The following is a 23,484-nucleotide window of genomic DNA, read 5'->3' as shown; positions in this document are numbered from 1 at the left end:
TGAATGGGAGGTGTTGGCAGCACATGGAGTACAGAGAAAAAATGATGGATCAGTGGATTCTGGTCTTTGAGAAGTTACACATGAAATACAGATCTTGTTGATATGAATTGAAATCTTATGACTACAGTAGGGCTGGATTTCCATTAGTTTCTGGATCCCATTGTTTGTGTTGTGTTGACTTCTAAATTGGTTAAGATGAATGTAACTACAAGTCTGATAGATCTTCTCACATTTCTTTTATTTCCCATTCACTTGTTATCTTCTATACCTATGTTTTTTAGTAATTTGGATAATGCTCTATTCCTTTGTCTTCTTTGTTTAATTGCTTTAGACTTCTGGCAATATGTGACATTTCAGCAGACACTGGGGGATCGATAGAATTTATGACGGAGTGTACAACAATTGACAGTCCATTTTGCATGTATGATGCTGACCAGCATATTATTCATGACAGGTGGGAGAGCCTTTAATTTTTATTGCTTTCCTCTGTAATTTGTACAGTGGAACATTAAATTGCAAAGTCAGATTTTTAAAACACGAAAGGTGATACCTTTCAGGTACCAAGGAGAAGTAGTTTAGAAGAGCTGTGTTCTCTCTTTCAGTGTTGAAGGCTCTGGGATTCTGATGTGTACCATCGACAATCTGCCAGCACAGCTTCCTATAGAAGCAACAGAGTACTTTGGTGATATGCTTTTCCCATACATTGAAGAGATGGTAAGGTCTTATGTGTCCCAACAAGAAGGCGGAAGACACGAACTTCATTCTGCTTGTTTGTTGCTTTTCTGGTCTCCTGTATACATTCAGAAAGAATCTGCTGTAGAACATAACTGACTTTGTACATTAAAAAAAAAAAAAAAAAGTTTTTTAAGTCTTGAGGCAGTACTTTCAAAAAGCAACATGTGAATGAGACATTAGTGACCTGGATGTCTTGGGGATTTGTCAAGAACACTTTCTGTAGGCAGGAAACAGGCTCTGGCAGGTAGTTCATTGCTTCTTGACCCTGCAGTAGAGGTCTAAATCAGATTTTCTTGGGGCACTCAACAGTCACTCACAATCAGACTGCTGTTAGAATGTGCATGTTTTCATAAAGGTCAAATGACACTGGTAAGGGCCAAGAGAATATCGGATACACAAGATGTTGTTATTGATGCATGCATTTAAATGTTGCTTAAAATCTTGATGTTTTACTCTGAAAAAAAAAATTATGGGGAATAAAATGACCTGATTTGAAGTAACTTATCTCCACAGCTGCTGTCAGAAGGCTCAGAACCTCTTGAAAGCCAGAATTACTCAGCTGTTGTTCGAGATGTAAGTTTTGCAGTTTGGCACTTTGCTTTTCTTCCTCTGCTTTAAAACATACAGGTGCAAAAAATGCTCAAAATTTGTTTCATGTATTTATAGGCAGTGATTGCATCCAATGGTTCACTGACAGCTAAGTATAAATATATCCAGAAATTGAGGGAGAGCAGGTAATGTATAGTTTCTTAAAGTTTATTTGGTTCAGTTTTTTTTAAAAAGCTTGTCTGCATTCTGTCTCCCCTTTTGCATGTATTTCCTCTTGTGTTTTGGTGGAATACTATTACATTGCACTGTGTCTAAACGTCTCTTAGCTTGATGATTTCCTTCTTTCTTCATGCACATTGCCTAAATCATTAACATGTGTTGTTAGTAATTTATATTGAAGTTGAAAATATAGTCATTTTTCTTTCATACATTATGAAAACTGTTTTACCAGTCAGAAAACAGCCATGTACCAGTAGTATTGTTACTCCTTGGCCTTTAAAAATGGATATAACATACAATCCTTTGAAAGGAATGGCTGAAAGGAGAAGGGTCTCTAATGAATCCAGTTTCCTCTAGTATAGCTCAAGTGCTGTGTTGTATGGCATTGTTCTGTGACTGGATGTATTTAGGAGCCTCTGTAAGACTCTCAGATTTTCATTATATTCCTGTAGCTACAGCTTTAACTACCACTTCATCCACACCCTGTGTCAGTAGTTATCTGCCAGTGGTAACATGAAAGAAGTAGCACTGAGTGGATTTAGCTAAAACAGTATAAATAACCTGAATATCCCTTCTCTTCCCCTTGCTCCCTATTATTAACAAACACCTATAGTTTACCTATGAAAAACGTTAATTTGACAATAAGTGGGTATCTCTGGCTTCGTGTTTGTCATCAATGCCAGCTGCACTGTATATCGTGTAAAAGTTGAAATTGGTCTGACCACAAGCACTGCACATGCTATGCACTAAAAGCATAGTGTGTTGACTTTTGCATGCCAAACTACTCCAATTCCCTTTGGGAACTTCATGAGTTCTAGTTATGAACTTGCACGTGATGAACTATAGGTGCATTTTCCACCCAAAGCAGTATGCTGTTTGCCTCTCAGACTTCTGCTCACAGTGACTTTTGTTGTGTGCCATTTGGTACACCCCCTCAAGAAGCTGTCTCAGTAACACATTTTCTTATTCCTCACACAGCATGATGATATGGTGGGTTTTTTTGCTTTCTCCATAATCACTTGCATAGTCTTGTGTGAACTATCCTGAGAATCCAGAGACTTCACTCCCAAGGGGTTTTTCTGGTAGATTTTTGATATTTCTGCAGACCTGTGTGTTGCATGCGATGTTCAGTTTTTCATTGGTGTTGCTCACTTAGCTGTCAGAAAAGCAAGACCTGCTAACAATACCCTCCTTTACTTTGCAAAATTTAGAGGTAATGCAAATGAAAGCAGGGATTTTACTGCTTAAGGTGTGATGGTTTAGCTAGAGATAGGCTCTTGTTTAGAGCCTGTAGGAATTGTGTGGCTTGTGTTATTACTCTAACAAAGTATTATGATGTGTCTAGTTTAGTTTCTGAGGGCTCTATTTAGACTGTTTATACTTTATGGAAGTCCATGAACCAACATAGGGCTGCCAGACTGTATAAACTGAACCGTCTTTGGTGCCATTAGAATGCAGGAGCAGTTTTGATATACTGAATTTATCTCCATTCTTTCACCTTTACTTGCTTCATACCTGCTCCCGGTTCCTCATTCACAGCTGCAATGGCATAGCCCATTAACAATATGGACCTCTAAGTATTACTGTTATTTGTTCATAGATTAACAGAACTGTATTATTTAAACTTGTATATAGAGAATAAGCATAATCTGAAATGTTCTTTTCTGGGTCTGTATAGGTTCTGTTCCCACTCTTGATGGGTCATTTGGAAGCTTAATGTTTGTTCCTGTCCTAGGGCAGACATGCTGCATTTGATCCAAATGTGGACCTCATTCTAGACACTGGAAAAGTTTTTAATAAATATGCTAAGAAGTTTGATTGCAAAATCCAGCTTTCATATAAGAAGTCTCCCTTTTGTTAACACTATTGCTCCAAGCTCCTGCGTACCACTGCTGTTCCATATAAGTAAAGGGTAGAGAAGAATTCTTTCTCCTCCCTCGTCCATGAGGATGTAGCTGTGGAAGAAGATGTTCTATTAGAATTGATAGGAGGAGAAGGAATGTCGTTGGGTTTGTCATATGAAGGGATATGATGGGCTTAGGAGGGTTTATGTGGATGGATTAAATAATGGTTTAACTTTTTTAAGAAAACAAAATCTGTAAAACTTGTACGAAGTCAAAATGTACAGTAATCTATAGTAATAATTTAGATAGAGAGGTGATATGTTGGTACATCTCATTCAGATTTAATGAATTGAAAAGTATGACTTCTTAAAAAAAATTAATTAAGCCTGAAAGTGCAGGAATGGAGTACGAAACATCTGGAATTTTGGAGAGTAATTTAAGATTTACAAATATTCAGACACAGTAGGCTGGAATGTGCTTCAGACAGATAATATAGGCATATTTGGTATTGATTTAACTCACTTCACTCAGGGTAGTCTTTCAATGCTATTGTTTGAGGCCTTGTTCCCCCAGATGTGGTCGGGTACTTCATGCTATGCTTTAGGTTATGCAGTACTACTCTTGTCACGCTATTAGTTATTGTTCTAGCAGGCTGCAACACCATCCTTCATTATTTTGGCAGGTTTTGAACTGAAAAAATACAACTGAAAATTGATTTATGGATGTTGCGTTGAGCCCCCAAAAGGTCTGAACCAAATGTTATTTAGTAGACATATGTTTAGTCCTCTCCTAAGGTCAACAGCTTTAAGCAAAGTGGACATGAGCTTGTCAGCCAGAGGTCAGCATTCTTTCGGTGGCATAATCCACAATGAAGTATATGTGCCAGTGTAAACTCTCCGTAGATAAAGGGGAAATTGAGGAACTTGCTTATAAATTTACGTAGTTTCCCGTCTTACCCTGAAATTTGTTTTCAGGATTTGGGGTAGAAAAGCCAAACCTCAGTCTCCATGAATTAGATTAAACAGCAGCAAAGTGCTTTAAGAAAATATTTTTAATTTGCTAAATAGTTTTTATCTGCACAGTGATGACACTTTAGACAGTTTTACAATCCTAATTTTACAACCGAATGCAAATTTAAGCTAAAAGGAAAAACAAAATACGTTTTCCTACTAAAATTTATATATTTATGAGAACATATTTAAGCAACTGCTGAACTACGTTACTGTGGTTGGCAAAAAGAAAAGCAAAATCTGTTGTGAATATGTTTTATAATTGAAAGTCAGCAGGAGAGCTTAAATTTATTTACGAGAGTAGTAGAAGGTTGGTTGAAACACTGTGATGATTTTCAAATTGAGTTCTTGTCTGCAAACAAGATTTCTTGATTGGGCATTAACTTTTATTTGACTTTTATTGACTATCGTGTTCCTATGATGGACTAATATGAACCTAGTATAATTGAACTAAAATACACTTTCACCAACATGGTTTTGTATACTTTAACAGTTACTCATGATGTAAAGGGAGCTAGTCAGAGTCTGGAATCCCTTTCTGACACTTGGTGGTTTTCAAGTGATCGGGTTACAGTAATTTGGCTATTGGGAAAAGCACAGTGACAACTGAGGAAAAATTTGTTGAACAGCCAGTAGCAATTGGAGAAGCGTTGGAGATGTTGATGGATTTGATCATGTTTATATCGGAGGAAAGAAACTAGAAGTTACTCAGCAGAAGAATGGAAGCAGTACTAGTCAGTCTTGGATTAGACAGCTAAGATCTTGACTCGGTCTGAATAGAGCTCTTGGTTTGTAGGCTTACTAAAACATGCTAATTCTGTTAGCTTTATCATCTTACAGTTTTGTTCTTCTGTGTGGTTTTTAATTTTGCCTGTAACACCCCCTAGGGAATATGCCCAATCACTGAAGATGGGTAATAAGAAGAGGGTTTTATTGCTCGGATCTGGCTATGTTTCTGGCCCTGTACTTGAGTATCTCACTAGAGATTCTGATGTTGACATCACAGTTGGTATGTAAAACTTTGCTTGTTTTTCACTGAAAAATTGTCTTGTTTAAACTTGCTAGCGTGGCAGAGCCTTTCTCATGAGTAGTGCATAGATCTGATTCTGAGAACAGGTAAAGAAAATCTTTGTTATTATGAACAGCCCCAAAAGATTTTATCACTTTCTGAGCATTTTGAGTTTATATAATCAATTTGAAAATGATATAGCCACGTTAAAAGTTTATTGTTGCATGTGTAACCTATAGGGAAATTAGAAGTATTTTTCCTTTTAACTTGCTTTGGGCTTGGAATTGGTTTTGTAGCTAGTCACTTTTGTTGGTGCTTGGCTGTGTTTTCAGCCTCACACAACCAGAAGATGAAATTGGTTTTTTTAGACAGCTGTGTGAGTGAAACCTCTGATGTTAGTATAACCAGTACTGTGGTGGTAAACCTTCAGACTCTGACCTTCCCATCATCCCCATATGCCTGCTTGTTTATTCCTCTGTTTTGGTTTTATCAGGCTGGGTATCTCAGAAACACTCTTCTGTACCCTCGATGATAACTTTACCCTGATTCTTTGATTTCAGATTTAAAACTCAGGCTGTATTGTCTGAAAGATACTTTGCTGGGAAATGGTTTCCTTTAAAACTTACCATTGTATTTCTGTTGAATTTTGTTGTTATTGTGCTGTTTTGTTTTGTTTTTTTTCTCTTCATGCTACTTTCATACTTGGCTGCTTTTGCTACCCTTTGCAAGTAAAAGTACCATAGTACTTTTAACCCCTGGGAAAAGATTTAGTAGAGAGAAGGGAACTCTGAAGGAAGCTGTATTATTAACACTGCCTGGTGTGGTGAAGAATTACAGCAGTGTGCAGTGTCCATCCCCTCATTAGTACAGAGGCTGCATCTCATCCCTGCAATACAGTAGCAGTAAGGGAAACCAGGTGAACTGGAAGATCTGTTTTGCTAAGCAAACACTGAGCAAACACAGCAGGTGCCTTTTATCTGGGTAGCTTAAAATCATGCAGTTCCTACAGCACACACCAAAAAAAAAAAGCTCAGAAGGAAAGAGACACAAAGATGTTACTTGTCTAATATTTGAAATTAGGCAGGTAGATGAAGAAAGCATAAAATGCACATCACAATGCCACATTTAGTTCCCTACTGTTAGACTACACCACTTTAAATCCAAATGGTGAAAATCTTAATTGGGAAACCTTCATGGTCCCAGACTTTTTTTTGAGATGATTTTGCCTACCTCTTTGCCCTCAGCACAAGTTGGTTGGTGGGGTACAGAGAATCACCCTCTAGTAATATTTATTTCCTATTGACTTTGGAAAGACCATAAGGAAGTAAGGCCCTAAATTAGGAGCACAGGCTTACAGAGAATTAAAAGCCCCTGTGCCCCACCTGCTGCCTTCATTTCCCACTCCTTTCTCCTGGCTGTGTTCCCATTGCTGTCCTTGTGCTGACAGCATGGTGACCTGGGACACTTCAAGACCTTAAAACTAGTTAAGGTTTTCCTGTCGCTTAAACCAAGCACAGCGTGAAAAATAAATTTTCATCTTTGGACTTTTTCCCCTCTTGGACTTCTAGTCAGCTTCTTGCTTTTCAGTGAAGTAGTATGTGCTTTTGCAGAAACAGCTACTACCATCAAAAACTGATGGAATACTTCACCTCTGCATTTAATTGGCCATGTTAGAGAAGTGACCATTTTTAAAACCAGGAGAAAATATGTGCCTAAAATACTTCAGGCCTTAAGGTAAATTGTTGCACTAATTAAAAATGATTGTTTTTCAGCAGGGTGATGCTAATCCAAACCCAGTTTACTTTTAAAACACATTGGGCATATAATTTTCCCATTGCTATCTTCCCTCAAGAGTCAATGCAATACAGTATTTCATTGAATTGGAAAGGACCAGGCATGCCTCTTCTGTATTTCCATGTGAAAGTCAAAGCAGGAACAAAACCTCTTCCTATTTTAATGCTATTTAATTATTCTGTTTCACATGAGGTTGCAAACCTGCAAGGAAATGCACTTTCTGGGGTAGACAATTATTTTTTATTTTTTCCCATACCTTTCTAGTTGTGTAGTGCTTCTCCAGCAAATTGATGAGCTCATGAATGCCAATAGTATTTAATACATCTAGGAGCATAAGAGTTTCTGGCATTCTGGTTTTCTCCTACACCTTGTTCTGCCAAGCAAATCTCTGGATGACTGATTTAAATAAGAGTTGGTAGACCCAAGGGGTAACGTCTCCTCAAATCAAAGCATGAGGATCAACTCTACTGTGTGGTTGTCCACCAAATATATAAGGAAAAGAAAAATTGCTGCTTGGTTTCATAGTGCTGTATGTGGGATGTCACTGAGTTCCCACTCGAACTTTGGTTCTCTTTCTCTCGATTTTAAAGTTTATCATTTGTCTGATCCTTTTGACTTCCTCCACCTAACAGTTTTTCCACTAACACTCTATCTAAAAAAAAAAAAAAAAAGAGCCAACAACCCCCAAACTGTCTGTCTGAATGGGCTAGTGGTACTTTTGATTTGGCATAGTAGAGCTGTTGTTATGTTTTTCTGATGGTCATCTTTATTTTATTTTTCCCAGACCTCATGTAGTAGGATTATTGTTCTAGTTCAGATGAGCCACCTTCTCCTATATCAATAGAAGTGCTTTCTACAGCTCTTTCTGCTTTCTTGTGATCTTTCTCTAAAACTTTTCGCGAGCCTGAACATACGCATCCAAGCACCCCTCTTACGTGACTGTTACTTGCATTCTTCACCTTCAAACGCTTTCTTTAATTGATCTATTGCTCGATCTGAGATAACAGTGTATTTCTAAGGATTCCAAAAGATTCTAATTTTGTTCTTCCATCAGTGGTTTGGTCACTTGTTCTTTGAAAACTTTGTAATGTCGTTTTCAGTACATTTTGACACTTACCAGAGTGGCAGGTGTTCATCTGAGATATCATGGATTGAAGCTCTAGTATGTATGTGTTTTAAAACCTAGAATATACCTTACCACAGGTTTTTATGAGGTGTCAGAATTAAAGACATGGGACTGTGCTTTTGGGGTGGATCATAACCCTGCCTAGCCTCTAATAAAAGTGTTGGGGTTTTGTAACTAATTAATTACACTTTTGTGACCCATTTCTGCATAAGAGATGCATATATTCAGCAGACTTTCCCCCCTCTCTCTAACAAACAGATGTGAATGTGTGCTGCTTTCTGTTTAGTTTATCTGTTTTCCCACCATATGGGTGCTCAGTTACCTGGCAAATGTAGGCAGTGCTGCTGTAGAAAACCATGCTTGGGGGACATGTGCACGTGATGTAAGTGAGCCTGTGGGGTCTGGGGTCTCCTACTGCACAAAGATAGGTTTAACAGTGCTGTACTCATATTCTAGATCTACTTCTTGCTAAAGTGGAAAAGAAGGGAGATGACTTCTAGTTTTGCATAAATAATTTGTATGGACCTAGTCTGCTGATAGTTTTAACTGCAGTTAAAACTTCTGTTACTTTTAAGTACATCCTCAAGGTTGCTAATTGATTACAAGTCTGTTCTTGTTACACAATTTAGCAGTGAGTGTTTCTTTACTTTTGAGAGCAAGTATTTGTAGATTGTTATTCTTGAGTTATAGCTGCTATGGCTTGACACTGACAATTGATAATAAAATTGACTACTTTAGGGGAAGTAAGGTGTTTTATGCCTGATTTCTCTTCAACTGTTAGTAAAGGAAAACATCCATGAAGCTGTTTCTCTTTGGGAAGAAGGAGGTGGTGTAAACCACAATTATACATGGGAGTGCTTTGGTCTTACCTTCATCTTTAGGTAACAGTTGATGTGCTTTCCTTTTAAAACAGCATCTGTCATGAAGGAACAACTTGAACAACTGACGAAAAAATACAGGAGTGTTACTTCAGTTCATATGGATGTCATTAAACACGAGGAAAAGCTGTCCTCTTTGGTGAAGAAACATGACCTTGTGATCAGGTCAGAATTCTGTATAATACATGACAGGCTCAACCCTAAGTGATGCTGCTTCTTTCTCCTAGTTCACGGACCTAAATCAACATGCTAACTTTTTTCTTAATGCCCAAGAACTAGGGTCATATTTGTGCATGAAAAGTTGTAACTGGCAACTGCCTTCTCATTCAGCATGGCATCAGGACTTGCAAAGGGGCTTTGACTGCAGCATCTCTTTAAAATTGTTCACCAGTTACGTGGACAGCCTTCTTAGTGTGAGGGGCCAGTTGCATCCACCAGTGTGTGTGTTTCTGGGATTAAATCTGCATGTTTGCAAGGGGAGGCAAAATTCTGACATCTTGGTCATTTCTCATTAACATCCCATTAAGAAAGATATCTTTCCAGGTATTGAAACAGGGGAGGAAATGACTTCGTAGTCCTTGCCATTTTGTCCATTTTGGCACAGATGTCATGAGTATTGTTTCCTTTATGCGTAGAGCATGCTTTTCACAAAGTACTTCAGCAAGATCATTGTAATGCAAGCTTTCTCAAGGATGGTTTTACAGTTTTGCATCTTCCAAACCTCCAGCGTGTCTGTTTAGAAGGTGGCCTTGAGAAGAGGTCAGTGGTTTGTTTTTTATAAAGAGAAGTGTGACAGAAGATGCTGTCTAAAGAATGACTCCCCTATTGTCCTGCGCCCTGTTCTGAGTGCATACAACAATGCTCTTCAGACGGAGTAGTGTTTCACTTATGTGGGTATGAAACTGCTCAGGGCAAGGCAGGTATGACTGTTGCATTTACTTAGCTTTTGTAGGCATACAAAAAACATTTGTGAGTGTGCTGTCAACTTTCCAGTGACAGCATAAGTAACAGGCTGGATTTTGATGTTGTATAATTCTCCTTCATTTGTAGCTTGCTGCCTTATTCAGCACATCCTTTGGTTGCTAAGAAATGTATTGACAACAAAGTGAACTTGGTAACAGCCAGCTACTTAACACCAGCTATGAAGGAACTCCAGGAGAGGTAGGTATGAGTGTAGTACATCCCTGGTGTTGCTTTCTTATTTAGTGTATTTGAATGTTTTGCCATCTGTTACATGTGCAATACTTACTGTGAATTATTGTTTTCTGCATTCTTTCTCCTTCTGTTTCTGTGATGGAGGACTAAGTACCTTTCCCCAGAGTTACATGTGGAGGCAGCGGCAGAGCAGAGAGATGAGTGCATACTGCAGATTAGTGCTCTAAATGCTGGAACATATTTTCTGGATGTCCCATCTTATTCCATGTTATTATGCCTTCCCCTCTCCTCTCAAACCTGTTAAGATGTCTGAGCTGGGCTAATATTCAAGCTGAGCAGCTGGGCTGTTCAGTTCTACCAGTGACAGCAAGCTTGTTTGCCCTTTGCATTCCCCTAATAAAAACTAATTCTCGGCTTATTGTATCTACAGTAATATCCTCCTTCATGACAACTTCTGGACAGGCCCGCTGTATTAGTCTCAAATTGGTGACATCTCTAACTATTCTAACGTTTTTCTTGTCCTACTTATTTTATAATTGGAAGTTGTTTTGAGTCTGGAGGTTCATCTAGGTGCTACTTTCAGTCATGATACTGGAAATTAGGAATTGAATTCAAGTGAGTGGGTTGAGAGTTGTACATGCTGTGTCTCTACAAAAGATAAAAGACAGACAGGTTGAGAACCAGTGTTGCAGGCGATGACGGAGCTTTAGAGGCCTCTGCTTCCATTCTTGCTGTGATGCCAAGAGGTCATATCATGCTGTCAAAAAAAAAAAAAGACACTTCTCATTTGTCAAAACACAAGTGATTTCAAAAATAAAATAAATCACCTCAGTTTGTGATAAGTAAGCTGCTCTGGGAGTGTAGGCAACTGTTAAAAAAAGAAAACCCAAATGCTTGTAATTTGGGAAAGTAGGCTTTTCAGTCTCTCTTCCCCCTCAAGAGCTGCTTAGGGCAATTATGACTAGCTCTGTGCTGTCCTCTGCATTACTACCTTCCTGCATTATAGCACTGTCTAGGATAATGTGGGATAGGAATTTCTTTTTCCACCAGCTCCTAGATGTTGCAGCAAAGTAAGAGGAGCCAAGGCTAGAATGACTCTTATACATTTGTCACTGCTCAGGTGTAAACATCTTCTGGTTTTTTTTTTTTCACAAGCTGCAGTCAGAGCTCAGAATTTACTGTATTGGGAAAGGTTCATTGGGCCTTTGTTGGACAAAGTTCCTGAATAAAAGGCCCGTTAATAGTGAATATTCTTACAGCTCTGCATTTCTGTTATTTTTAGCGTAGAAGCTGCTGGTATTACAGTTATCAGTGAAATGGGTTTGGATCCTGGTCTTGACCATATGTTGGCGATGGAATGTATTGACAAGGCTAAAGAAGTTGGTGCTACGGTAAGGTTGGCAGGTAGTGCATAGTTCTGCCGAGATTTTATTAGTTGTTCCTTTAGCACCACCTAGTTTTTGGGCATGTCACTTATGTGTAATGGACTCTGGACACCTTACTACTTCTGATGCTTGGAATTTGGTGCCAACTAATCCAGTTGGTGACACCATCAACTAAGATGGCTTTGCCCCTGTTTATGTGTTGGTTTCCTCTCCTTTAAGGACAGTGCCTGCAGTGTGACCCCTTGACATTGTTGCTCAGTGAAATTCTTTTCGTTTCCCCTGTCCACTGTAGATATGATTTGGCTCATTTGGGGGATAATGTCAACTGAAAGTTTAAGAACTAATGGGAATTCTGTAGGGTAGCTCTGTACTGTTTGCATCTTGGTCTGTCTGCTCTTCATTGTTTCTTTCCTGTGACTAAATCTGACAGGTTGTTTCCTACACTTCTTTCTGTGGTGGCCTACCAGCTCCAGAGCACTCTGACAATCCTCTGAGATACAAGTTCAGCTGGAGTCCACAAGGAGTGTTGCTGAATACAGTTCAGTCTGCTACATATTTGAAAAATGGAGAGGTGAAGTAATCCTAACATTTCCATTTAAAGCCAGACTAAGAAGGTGGTATTAGGTTAAGGAGGGGATTGGGATTTGTATGGTGCTCTGTTTACTTTCAAGCCAGTGACAGTCAGTTGCCTAAGCAAGTTGCATGTATTACTTAATTCTGTGTTTGGAGCATGATAGTGCCTGGCTGCTGCCAGCTTAATTATTAATTACTGTATGGCAACTGATAGCAAAGAAGGAGCGTGTTCTAATGACTGAAGCACAGGACTGAGTTGGTGTTCTGTGTTCAGCTTCCATCCCTGTTGTGTTTTTTGCCATTTAAGTGCCCTCTCTTTGGTTCTGTGAAACAAAGGTGAGAGAGCATACTTCTACTTGCTTTTCTGTCGTCACGTTTGTAAACCAAACAGCTTCATTCTGTACTTGCACAGTATATAGCAGAACTCTTGATTTCTTTTTCTTATGGTTCACTCAGTAATACCAATAACCCACTGAGAGTATTTTGTGAGTGTACACTGTTTACTGATGAGTTTTATATAAGCTCTATTTTGCGGTTTGTGCAGGAGTCATTAGAGTATACTTAACCTAGCAAATGTCACTGCATTTGTTTTATGGAAAGATCATAAATGATTTGTGCAAAGCCATTGCAAGCCATTATCACATTTCTTCTTTCCAGTCCTATCTGTTTGATCACTCCCACTTGCTCAGAGTAGTTACTGAGCTCTTCAAATGTCAAGGAGGCTGCCATGTATAACTACTGTAAAGTTTAGCTAATTGTCTAAACTTTTTGATCTGATAAACTGAGAAAGCTTTTGAGATGTTTTATCATGACATTTTGGTGCTCTAGTGTTCTTACTGCAGTAAGAAAGGAGAAATTCAGGGACTGTACATTGGATCATTATTTAAAAAGCAACAACACATAAATTTCAGATGAAAGGGTCTCTTGGAGAATGTGAAAATGTTTCTTATTTAATTCTGACCTGGTTCACCTATTGCTAGGGAAGATCAGATCATGCATATGAATGATCCATTATGAGAGCACTATGCGTGCTTGTCCGTAAAATGTGCAATTTTTCCTCCTTGCCACTAAATCCTTAGCTGTCTTTGACTGTTGTGCAGGATTCCTATCCACTAGTGTCTTGCCTGACAGATATAGTAAGATCTTTCTGCATTGCTGCTGACTTCATTGCTTTAGTCTTACTTCTAGAAGGAAACCTTGTCCCTTTGCTCAGAAGTCACAAAATGAGTTTTTATTGATGCTGCATAGCAGAGCTGTGCATTAGCTGCTTGAAGGAAGCTGGGTTCAAGGCTTTGTTTGGGAGTGATAATAGAACTAGTCAACCTTACTTTGTTTTTCTTCAGCGGTGCATTCTCTGTGTGCTTTGTAGCTGAAAGATGCACATGGGCAGCCATTTTATATTACTGTGATATCACTGGATTTATTTTAATCTTTAAAAAAATAAAACAACAAAACCCCATCCTTCTCTTTACATTTGCCGCCTTCTCCTCCATTAAAAAAAATTGACCGAAAAGGAGGGAGCCTATGGGCAGTCTCCCTTCACACTGGTGTAGTCTGGGGAGGTGCTCCAAATTTACACTAATATCAGTGAAATGGGAACCTGATGTTGCGTGTTTTAGCCCTTTGATTAGTAATGGCTGACATAATGCACGCTCTTCCATACAGCACATGCTTAAATGGCTTGTGCATCTGCTTTATTTAGGTTGGGCCTTTGTTTGTACCAGAAACACTACACATATTCTTCCTATTTTGAGCATACTTCCTCTTTTCTGTTGTAAAATAAGTTAAATAACAGTGCACTGAAATAATTCTGCTGTTCTTTCACAACATTTAGATTATCAATATTCCAGCTGGAGGATCATTACTTGATACTGTTACTCCGATGGATTTTTTCCCCGGATTAAATCTTGAAGGTTTTCCTAACAGAGACAGTACAAAATATGCTGAGCCGTATGGTATTCAGACAGCTCACACTTTGTTGAGAGGCACCTTAAGATACAGAGTAAGTTGTTGTTATTAATTATTGTTTTCCTCAAGAGATGAATGCTGCCATTTCAAGAAAACTATGTGATTGAAAGTCAGCCTTTTATAGCTCTGTACGTGCTATTTATGAGCTCTCCAGTATCCCAATTGAGAGGTAACTGAAAGCACTTCTCTCATTTTTTTCCATGTAGTTATACTTGGTTTATTTAACAGGTGTTTGTTGCAAAACAGAAAAATAAGTTTCACTTGGTTTAGGCAGCTGGTCAGTTGGCTTTCATAGTCTGTATCTATGTTTCTTTTTTTCTCTGGCTCTGTATTTGGTGTTGGATCAATAGAAGATTTAAAAAAAAAATCTGATGTGTTCGTGTGATGTGTGTTGCTGTTACATATTTATAAGAATTGATTTATTCTCAAAGTTGCTAAAAATTTGAATTTGCTTGTGTTTCTATGAAAAACATAATGTAAAAATCTTACAGAAAATTATGCTTTCCCATCAAACTGAGAAAGTTTTTCATTAAGTAACTGGTAATCTTGAACTTGAGCAGCTTTAATATTTTAGTCAGTTAAGTAAAATGTTAAGAGATAAATGTGGTTCTCTTCTGATAGAGTCTCTTCCTTTCATTTGTTAGGTGCACAAAGCAGAATCAAAACATAGGGGTTTTTTTTTTTCAGATTTCTTTTTTTATTATTTTGTTCGTCATTATACATTAAGAAGGAACAATCCTAAAAACCATATTGAAGGTTTGAAAAAGCTTTTATGGATATTGTGATATGTCTGTTGAGTTAAGGTTTAGGTTGTTGTTTTCTACATGGCTTGAGGAATGTATATGTCCTTTCTCAATTCCTCTGTTGCAATACAAGAGGATTTTTTTCTTTATTTCTGGGAGGGAGGGAGGCTTGCTTAGCAACGGAAGGTGGAAGGCCGATGTGGGGGAGTAAGGGTTACAAATTGCAATAGCTCTCTTTTTGTCAGTCTAGATACAATCTCTTGTTCAGAAGCTAAAAATATGTGGAAGGCATCTATTTCGTCATGAAGTCTTAATAGGACAGTATCTACTCTTCCATTTGGTGCCTGGTAAAATTTTCTTCTTTTGTGTAAGTGTTAGCACAAGAAAAAGCAAAGATGTCAGGGTGACACGAAGAGATGTTATCAGTGTGCTGCAAGAATTATGTTTCTGTGGTTAGTGCTGTTTTCTTAACGCCCAAAGCAGGCCCATTGCTTTGGGTTGGGGTGACGTTGGTAGGGTAGTGTGGAAGAGCTTGCCATACCCCTGCCTGTGTGGTACCTACATGCCGGAACATAGTCCTGAGCAGGGCAGAAGTTAGTGTTGGTCCTTTGCATTTGCTGCTCTGTTGCAGAGCAGAAAGCAATCCATTCAGTGCGGAGGCTAACATCTCAGAATCCCTTTAATAGATTAGGTTCATATAGCTAATTGGAGTCAGTTTAAAAAGAGGTGTCACAGAAGGATCTCGCTGGAAGGCCATCTGAGCTGTTAACAGTGATGGTGAAGGTGGCTCCTATAACAATTAGCCCTCTTTCCACCATTCTGCTTTTTAAACAGTGTTTCTCGTCACTTTCATGTGAGTGTTTCCAGGTATCTGGCAGCTGTGTGGGAGTGTTAATGGGATACAAACAAAAATAAGCAGAAAACAGTTGAGACTTCTTTTGTTGTGCAACCTATTGCAGCCTTTGCAAGTGCCTTTTAAATACCATTCCACTGCTGTGCTGGTTGTCTCTGATATTCCTAAAGGAAAGATACAAACACACAGGATTCTAATATTTGAAATCAGTTTATCTGATGTCCATACAATCACACTGGTGTAAAACTGGGGTGAGCTGAGTTCAGTGCTGGGCTCTCGGTATTCAGCAGGGTTTTTTATGGGGCAGCTGGCTGATAAAACCCCATCTGGAATGATATGCTGGAGTTTGAACTGGTGCTGGCCAGTTTAGCCCTTTGATCTCACAAACCAATGCTACTTGCCATGGGAGTACTGATGGCAGAATAATAATAAGTCATTAAAGAGGATATTGAAAAAGGAGGGGGAGGAGTGGAGAGGGACTGAGGAAGGTACTGCTCTGTAGCAGTTACCCCATGGGCACCATGTTACTGTGACTGTCTTCCCATGGGAATAATGCTTAATGCTGCTGTGGTTGTGTCCACTACTACATTCAAACTAAGGATTTTTATTTTTAACTATGTTATCCTTTTATTTCAGGGATACTCCAAAACTATGGGAGGCTTTGTAAAACTAGGGTTAATTAACCCAGATCCTTATCCTTCTCTAAACTCAACCACGCCACCTCTCACCTGGGTGAGTTACTCTGGTTACTCTGCCTTCTCTGTTTTATTAATGTTTTTCTTATTGCTAGGCTTGGGTGTGCTTAGCAGTGGGAATCTTGTACTGCATCATGGTCTTTGATTTTTGTTCCTGGAAATTAGGAAGATTTTCTTCAGCAGGACTGTAATACAGTGCTGGAACAGATTTGCCAAAGAGACTCTGGAGTCTCTGACACTGGAGGCTTTCAGGACTCAGGTAGACAAAGCTGTGACTGAATTGAGTGCTGGTGGTACTCCTGCTTCAAGTAAGGCATTGGGCTAGATGGAGGACTCATATAGAGGATCTCAGAGGACCCATACAATGTTTTTATGAATTGTCCTAAATTTTCTGTTAGTCAGAATTCAGCTTTCAGTGTCTGCAGTGTTCATATTTGTATGGACCGATCATCTTCAGTGTAAAAGTACTTTTTAGGGCATCCAGAAGTAAGAGATCATGACCAAATGAGTATATTAAAATCTTTTTTTCTGTTAAAACTCTGTACAAGCTTTTTTTTTTTTTTTTTTTTTTTTACTTCATCTTGATCTCAGCCAAGGTATGACTCCTATGATGTGCTGCTGTTACATTTGACAATCAACATTTTGATTGTCTCTGGGCAAAGCAGGGAATTTCATATTTCACTATGGTGTAAAGAGAGCTGAATTTACAACTAGCTTACTACTTGTCAGATCTGTTTGTCTTGTAAGAAATTTTTCTTCCATTTTGCAAATGCCTGAAAAAGTAACTGTTTATTAGTCAGGAGAACAAAATTCAGATCTGCTTCCTGTTTTCTTCCTCATGCTTTTATTAGCATTAATCTGGAAAAAGATACCAGGTTTATGCTATGTAACGATCTGAGGAGAGTATGGTATTTTTCTGATGATGCCATTATTTCAAGTGTTCTTTAGTGTTCTCAAAAGCAAAAAAGCACAAGGTGAAGATGCCCAGTCTTACTTGTCTTTGACTAACATACAGCACTTCCCACCTTCACAAACTCAGGAGTTTATGGGCTGTCATTTCATCAGTGTGTCCATTTCAGTGACTGTAAAATGGTCCACCAGCATCATAAAATGGATTAGAAATTTATTTTTTTAATTATTTTTGTCCACTTTCAGTTCTAATATTGATATCCTCAAATTTTCTTCACAGAGATGGCTAGAATTTCCAGTCCTTCTAGCCTCAGTGAGTAAAGATATAGTGTCATATAATCTGTGAAAATAACTATAAACTCCTTAGTCTCAGTGCAAACCTTTTCTCAGCAATGCTGTTACATCTTAGTACTTTCCTTTTATCTCCTCGGCCTTGTGTTTTTAGTTTTCTTGTAAATATGCTAACCTGAGCTTCTAAACAGTACTTGCTTGCTTCATGTCTTTTTCATAGCTCTGTTTATTATCTATCTTGCTGTGAATGAAGCAAGCAATAATTAGCATCGATAGCACAAAATGGCCTTCAGATATGCACAAAAAAACTTCAGAAGGCTTTTTGGTAATATTCCCAGGATTGCCAGAGCCTTATTCATCTCATCTGTCTGTTTCCTTCCTTTTGAAAGGGACATTCTCCATCTCTAGACCAGCTGAAAGATATCCTTAAGTTCCTGAATCTCTGTCTGTCTCCAGTTGGCTTCTCTTTCACCCTAACATCCTCCTAGTGGTCCCTTGTTTATGCAGATTTCTGTGTTCTTTCTTCACTGCTAGAGGAAGGGATAAGACCAAAAAGTAGGGGGAAGCAGCTGAGTGATGGGGTACAATGTGTTTTAGTAAAAGATGACCCCTATTCTCGTTGCAGTTAAAAATCTCAAACTATCTCGCTTTCCTTATACACATAACCTGTCTTCTCAGAAGCCCTGGATATTAACTTAGATTAGTGGAGCAATTGGTTCTCAAAACCTTGACTTAAAGGAGTGGGAACAGATGTCAGGCCTTCAGGAACTTTTTTTTCTTTTACTGCAGAAAGAGCTCATGTGCAAACTGGTTGGAATTAAGCCATCTGCTGAATACCGTGTGCTTAAAGAAGCTGTCTTTAGCAAACTGGAAAAGGACAAAAGTCAGCTGGAGGCAGTGGAATGGTAAAATGTTCCAGTTATTTTTAAAGAGTTAAAAAAAAAAAAAAGGGAGTGTGTGTGTTGCAATTCTAGCCATTTTTGTCTATGTCGAGACTGTTAAACTGGTATGCTGAAAAAGCTGGAAATTACAAAACTGTGACTAAGCTGTCAATAGGCAATGATATAAAACTCTCATTTCTTCTGGCAGGCTGGGTTTATTGGGAGATGAACCAGTTCCAGCAGCAGATTCCATTGTGGGGGCTCTTGCAAAGCACATGGAGATGAAGCTGCCCTTTGGTATGTGAGAAATTCTTTTAAGAATTTAATTAATTTTTAATTCTTTTTAAGGCTTTGAGCCTTAACTGGATTGGTTTGTTCACCTTCATTAGTAAACCTTCATGTTAGGTTTTTTAATGTCTTGTGATGTCCTCTACTCCCCCAATTTTATCCTTTTCTTTCCCTGTTACATTTTTAGTTTCATCCTATATTCTGTCCTCCTTAATAGTCTCTATTTTAAGTAACTTCCCTGGTATACATGCTGTGTATGCATATTACCTTTCTAATCAGGAACCTTATCTTGATATGACTAAAATAGAAGTAATGAATAGTTTGTGTGCTTTTCTGTTAGGTGCTGGAGAGAGAGATATGATTGTTATGAGAAATGAAATCGGTCTCAGGCATCCTTCTGGTCATTTGGAAAACAAATTTATCGATCTGGTTGTCTATGGTGATAACAAAGGATATTCTGCGATGGCTAAAACAGTAGGATACCCCACGGCTATTGCTGCCAAGATGGTTCTAGATGGTAAGTGACTGTTCAAACTTCGGTAACAGTATTTCAGTCCTCTGTATCTTCCTGCCTGTAAAAAGCAGATGTATACTGTTTCTGAAGTGTGTGTTTTTGTTTTGTTTTGTTTTGTTTTTTAATTTATCAAACTTTTCCTGTCTTCTTTACAGAAATTTTTAGTCTTCACGTTTGGATGTTTCAGTTTACTACTATAGAGATTTTTAGTCATTTAACATCTTAAATGTTTCACTTGTGTAGAGGAGACTTTAGCATGGTAAATTACACTTGATTGTCACAGTGAGGCATGCTAATCTATACCTGTGCTGAACAAACTAGGGACTTTCACTGGTGCTTTCTGGATTGATGGAATTTGAGACCTGAGGCATATTGCCTGATACATGTTGGGTATATATAAGCAGGCAGACTCTAGTCATCACCATGTTTAAGAAAATAGTGTGATTTTCCCCTTGCTTGCTCTTAATCTTTAGAACTTCATTCTTGTCCTGGCTAACTGAAATGAGCAAAAATTATGTGGTTGTTTGTTGTTATTTAAGAAAAACAGCAATCCAAACTTGTGAAGTTTAGATGATTTTCACTGAACTGCAGTTTCAGAGCTCCACAAATTAAGCTGTATACGCTACTTTGTGTTTCAAACTTCTTTTTCCTTATTCTTTGATACAGTACTGATGCTGTGTAAGAACATAATGCCAGGCTTGATAAATCTGCATATAGATATGTAAAAATATAGAAATTTAAAATTTATATAATTGCAAATTTATATTTGCATTTGTGGTGAGATGACCTTGGCTGCTTGCCAGACATCCACCCAGCTGCTCTCTCACTCTTCCTCCTCTTCGACAGGGGAAGAAAACAAGATGAAAAAGCTTATGAGTTTATTGATGAAGACAGGGACATCACTTACTAGTTACCATCACGGCAAAACGGGCTCAACTTGGGGATAAATTAATTTAATTTATTGCCAATTAAAATAGGCAAAAATTAAAAAGGCAAATTAAAACACCTCACCCCCCCCTTTTTTCCCAGGCTCAAGTTCACTTCTCCATTCCTGACTCCTCAGCCTCTTCCCTCTGCCCAGGTGGCACAGGGGAATGGGGAATGGGGGCCTGTGCTCAGTCCATAAGAGCTCCTCTCTGCTTCTCCTTCCTTCTCATGCTTTTCACCTGCTCCAGCGTGGTCTTCACCACAGGCCCCAGGGGAGTCTGCTCCAGTGCCTGGAGCACCTTCTCCCTGCCTCCTTTTCTGTTGGTGTCGCAGGGATGTTTCTCACAGTTTTTTCCTCAGTCTTTGATGCTGTGCCGTGTTTTTGGCCTTTCTTAAGTAAATTTCCCATAGGTGCCCCATCTGTGGCCAAGGGGCTGAACCGTGCCCTGCGGTGGGTCAGTCGGAGCCGGCTGGAACCGGCCGTGTCCGGCACCGGGCAGTCCCGGCCTCTGCCCACAGAGGCCGCCCTGCAGCCCCGTTGTTACCAAAGCCTTGCTGAGTAAACTCAGGAGAGCACTTAACACTTTTCCCCCTTCATCTTTATTTCAGGTGAAATAGATGCCAAAGGCATGGTTATACCATTGACGAAGAATGTTTATGGACCCATACTTGAACGTGTTCGGGCAGAAGGCATTGTGTACAGTACACACAGTGTTATCAAACAGTAACTGGAAGCAGTGGATTGAATCGGGTTTGGCTTTGGTTGGTTTCTCCCCCTGCCCCCACTTTAAGAATCTCAGTTTGGACCTGCTGTTTCCCACACAAATGATGCCCTCCATAAAACTGGTCACCTGACTTTGATGCAGAAACTGTAGATACCCAGATGCATGAACTGTGGTATTTTCCTCTTAAAACTGCTATGCTATCATTCTACATGTTTCATCATCAATCAGATCTTTCCTAAAATATCTTGGGAGGGTGTTGGGTTTTATTTTTTTGATTATAATAGAGTTTATCTTCTAAGTGTATAGGGTTATTGAGGCAACTGTAAACGGAAGAAAAAAATCTATTAGTGAATTCTTTTGTGATGGAAAAGTCTGGTTAATGAGTTCCATTGATTAAGCTTGATCATGTGGTAAACCCAATTTATCAGAATAACAGACATGAAAGTGGTAATTAAGTCTTGTTGTCCCTTTTAACAGTATTTTTAAATGCTTTCACAATAACAATATGCAAGAAATAGCTGAGAAATTCTGCACTACTAGCAAATAAGATCCTGTTAAGTCTTGAAAATGTTTGGCTGTTAAGTATTTGAAATCTAGATCTTAATATTTTTTTAAATCCTTCTCTTAGGAATGTAAACTTAATTGGTGGAGGGAGGAAGTTTAAAGGAAGCCTCCCCCCCATATGCTTTCTTACTGAAATTCTTATTCTTATGGAAACTGGTGGCAATATGTTGAAATATCTGCTGTTACATGTTGCCTTGTGTTTTGAAGAGAGCACATGAGCATTTATCTCTGCAGGTAGGGAGGATGTTCTGAAATACAACACATTTAATGTGCTTAGAAGCAGCTCCAAATGACACGTTTACTCTTTCCACTTACACCGTGTGCCTGTCTAGGTTAAGTACTGTTACAAAGGGAATAGGCTGTGTAGTATAACCAGCTTTGAAATGCAGTAGGTTTAGATGTTTAAATCACTACTTTCTGAGTTAGCTTCTGTCCTTTTGCTATCATACTTTTGAAGCGTTCATTTGGGAGCCTATCTGTACTACTTAGTACAGTGCCACTTTAGACGAGAGTTTGCCAGTGTACCAGCTCATTTGATGCTAAGTGCTGTGCTGCACAGATGTGCCAGTCCGGCTCTAGTAGCAGTTTCACTGCATCAGCCCAGAATTGAACTTTAGCCTGAGTGCAGGCTCTGACAAAACAGCAATTGCCTCCTTCCAGTTCAGGGCTGCATCTGTGGCTTTTGTTCAGAGATTTCTGCATCACCTTGCAATGCAAACATGGCTTAGACTTCACCAGTTAGGTCTGTGAGGTGTAATGTGTGGGCAAATACCATTTACGCTGGTACCTGTGCAACTACCTAGAGCTCCCCTTTTCTAAAGCTGAATACTGATGCTGGAAACTGTCTGCTTTCAGATTTGCTCACAAATGCACTTTGCTGATAAACGCACAGCCCTTTATCTCCTGAGGAGTGTAGTGCTATTATCACAGTCCCGAGTGGCTGGAATTCCAGCTGTTTCTCTGCCTGGTAGGAAAAGCAGCCATAATAATAGCTGAAGTTTTGATCTTCAAGTCTTGCTACTCAGGATTTGGATTTTCTGTATGCATATGTAATGAAGTAACAACTGCAACAAAGAGGAGGGTGAAAGGAGCCAAAGGGAAAAGAAAGAATGAAGCGCAGAGTGTTATTGTCAGAGAAGGGCTTTTTATACTGAACCACTGAATGCTTTTGTACTGCCAAATATGGATTCTCTTACAGTCCCATGCATGTATCGGATGAAACCCTGGCTCCACTAAGTTGCTTTGCTTCCCACTGACCTTACAGGATGTTGATCTGTTGTATGGCTGGTACACGCAGCTGGAGTAAGGATGGAGCCTGCAGTGAATATTCTGCTCTCTGCTGTTTTCTCCTTCCCCCGGTAGATTAAAGGCCTACAACTAAGGGTTAAAATTAGACTTGTATCTGCTGGTCCCTTCTAGGCCAGTGCTTGGTGAGACCAGAATTTCACTTGAGAATTCTCTGTTCCCTTCTTTACCCCACAACCAGGGAGTTGTGATTCTGTATGTACGCATGCACCTTGCTTGCTTTTCTGACTAAGAATGCAGTATGCAAAGAATATTGTAATTTTTAAACAGTATGGAATCTCTTTTGGAGCATAAAAAGAGTGAGCACTACAGTGTTTTCTTCAAGAAACACTGCTACTATTTTTGAAATTTTTTATCAGAATATATTTCTGTTTCCCAGTGCAATGCTGCCTTTTGTTTTCTAAGTTTAGACTTAAATGAATTTATTGCTCAGCTTTTGTATGAAGATTAGACTTTTGAGTTCTCTTTGCATATTACTGGAAAAATAACTATCTTATACACAAGGTTGATTGAAAAATAAATCTGAAAACCTGTGTTTCATTGT

At 38.9% G+C, this 23,484-nt stretch overlaps 1 protein-coding gene across 2 annotated transcripts in view; it reads left to right on the top strand.

Moving 5' to 3' along the window:
- The window catches only part of AASS (aminoadipate-semialdehyde synthase), a 29,254-nt gene extending 5,785 nt beyond the window's left edge, over nucleotides 1–23,469 (top strand). For both annotated transcript variants that reach the window (XM_026867026.1, XM_026867036.1), the window contains 15 exons: nucleotides 332–454; nucleotides 603–714; nucleotides 1,249–1,308; nucleotides 1,402–1,469; nucleotides 5,245–5,366; nucleotides 9,200–9,329; nucleotides 10,215–10,325; nucleotides 11,602–11,710; nucleotides 12,135–12,275; nucleotides 14,112–14,279; nucleotides 16,478–16,573; nucleotides 18,526–18,641; nucleotides 18,826–18,914; nucleotides 19,246–19,422; nucleotides 20,956–23,469. In XM_026867026.1, coding sequence (XP_026722827.1) covers nucleotides 332–454; nucleotides 603–714; nucleotides 1,249–1,308; nucleotides 1,402–1,469; nucleotides 5,245–5,366; nucleotides 9,200–9,329; nucleotides 10,215–10,325; nucleotides 11,602–11,710; nucleotides 12,135–12,275; nucleotides 14,112–14,279; nucleotides 16,478–16,573; nucleotides 18,526–18,641; nucleotides 18,826–18,914; nucleotides 19,246–19,422; nucleotides 20,956–21,074 — 1,741 coding nt within the window. In that variant the 3' untranslated portion in view covers nucleotides 21,075–23,469. The remainder of the gene's footprint in view (nucleotides 1–331; nucleotides 455–602; nucleotides 715–1,248; nucleotides 1,309–1,401; nucleotides 1,470–5,244; nucleotides 5,367–9,199; nucleotides 9,330–10,214; nucleotides 10,326–11,601; nucleotides 11,711–12,134; nucleotides 12,276–14,111; nucleotides 14,280–16,477; nucleotides 16,574–18,525; nucleotides 18,642–18,825; nucleotides 18,915–19,245; nucleotides 19,423–20,955) is intronic.
- The last annotated feature ends 15 nt before the right edge of the window (nucleotides 23,470–23,484 follow it).

Source organism: Athene cunicularia, assembly GCF_003259725.1.
Source record: "Athene cunicularia isolate RWA chromosome 1 unlocalized genomic scaffold, athCun1 chr1_part2, whole genome shotgun sequence".
NCBI classification, from domain to species: Eukaryota; Metazoa; Chordata; class Aves; order Strigiformes; family Strigidae; genus Athene; species Athene cunicularia.
This window is presented reverse-complemented; position numbering and strand designations above follow the sequence as displayed.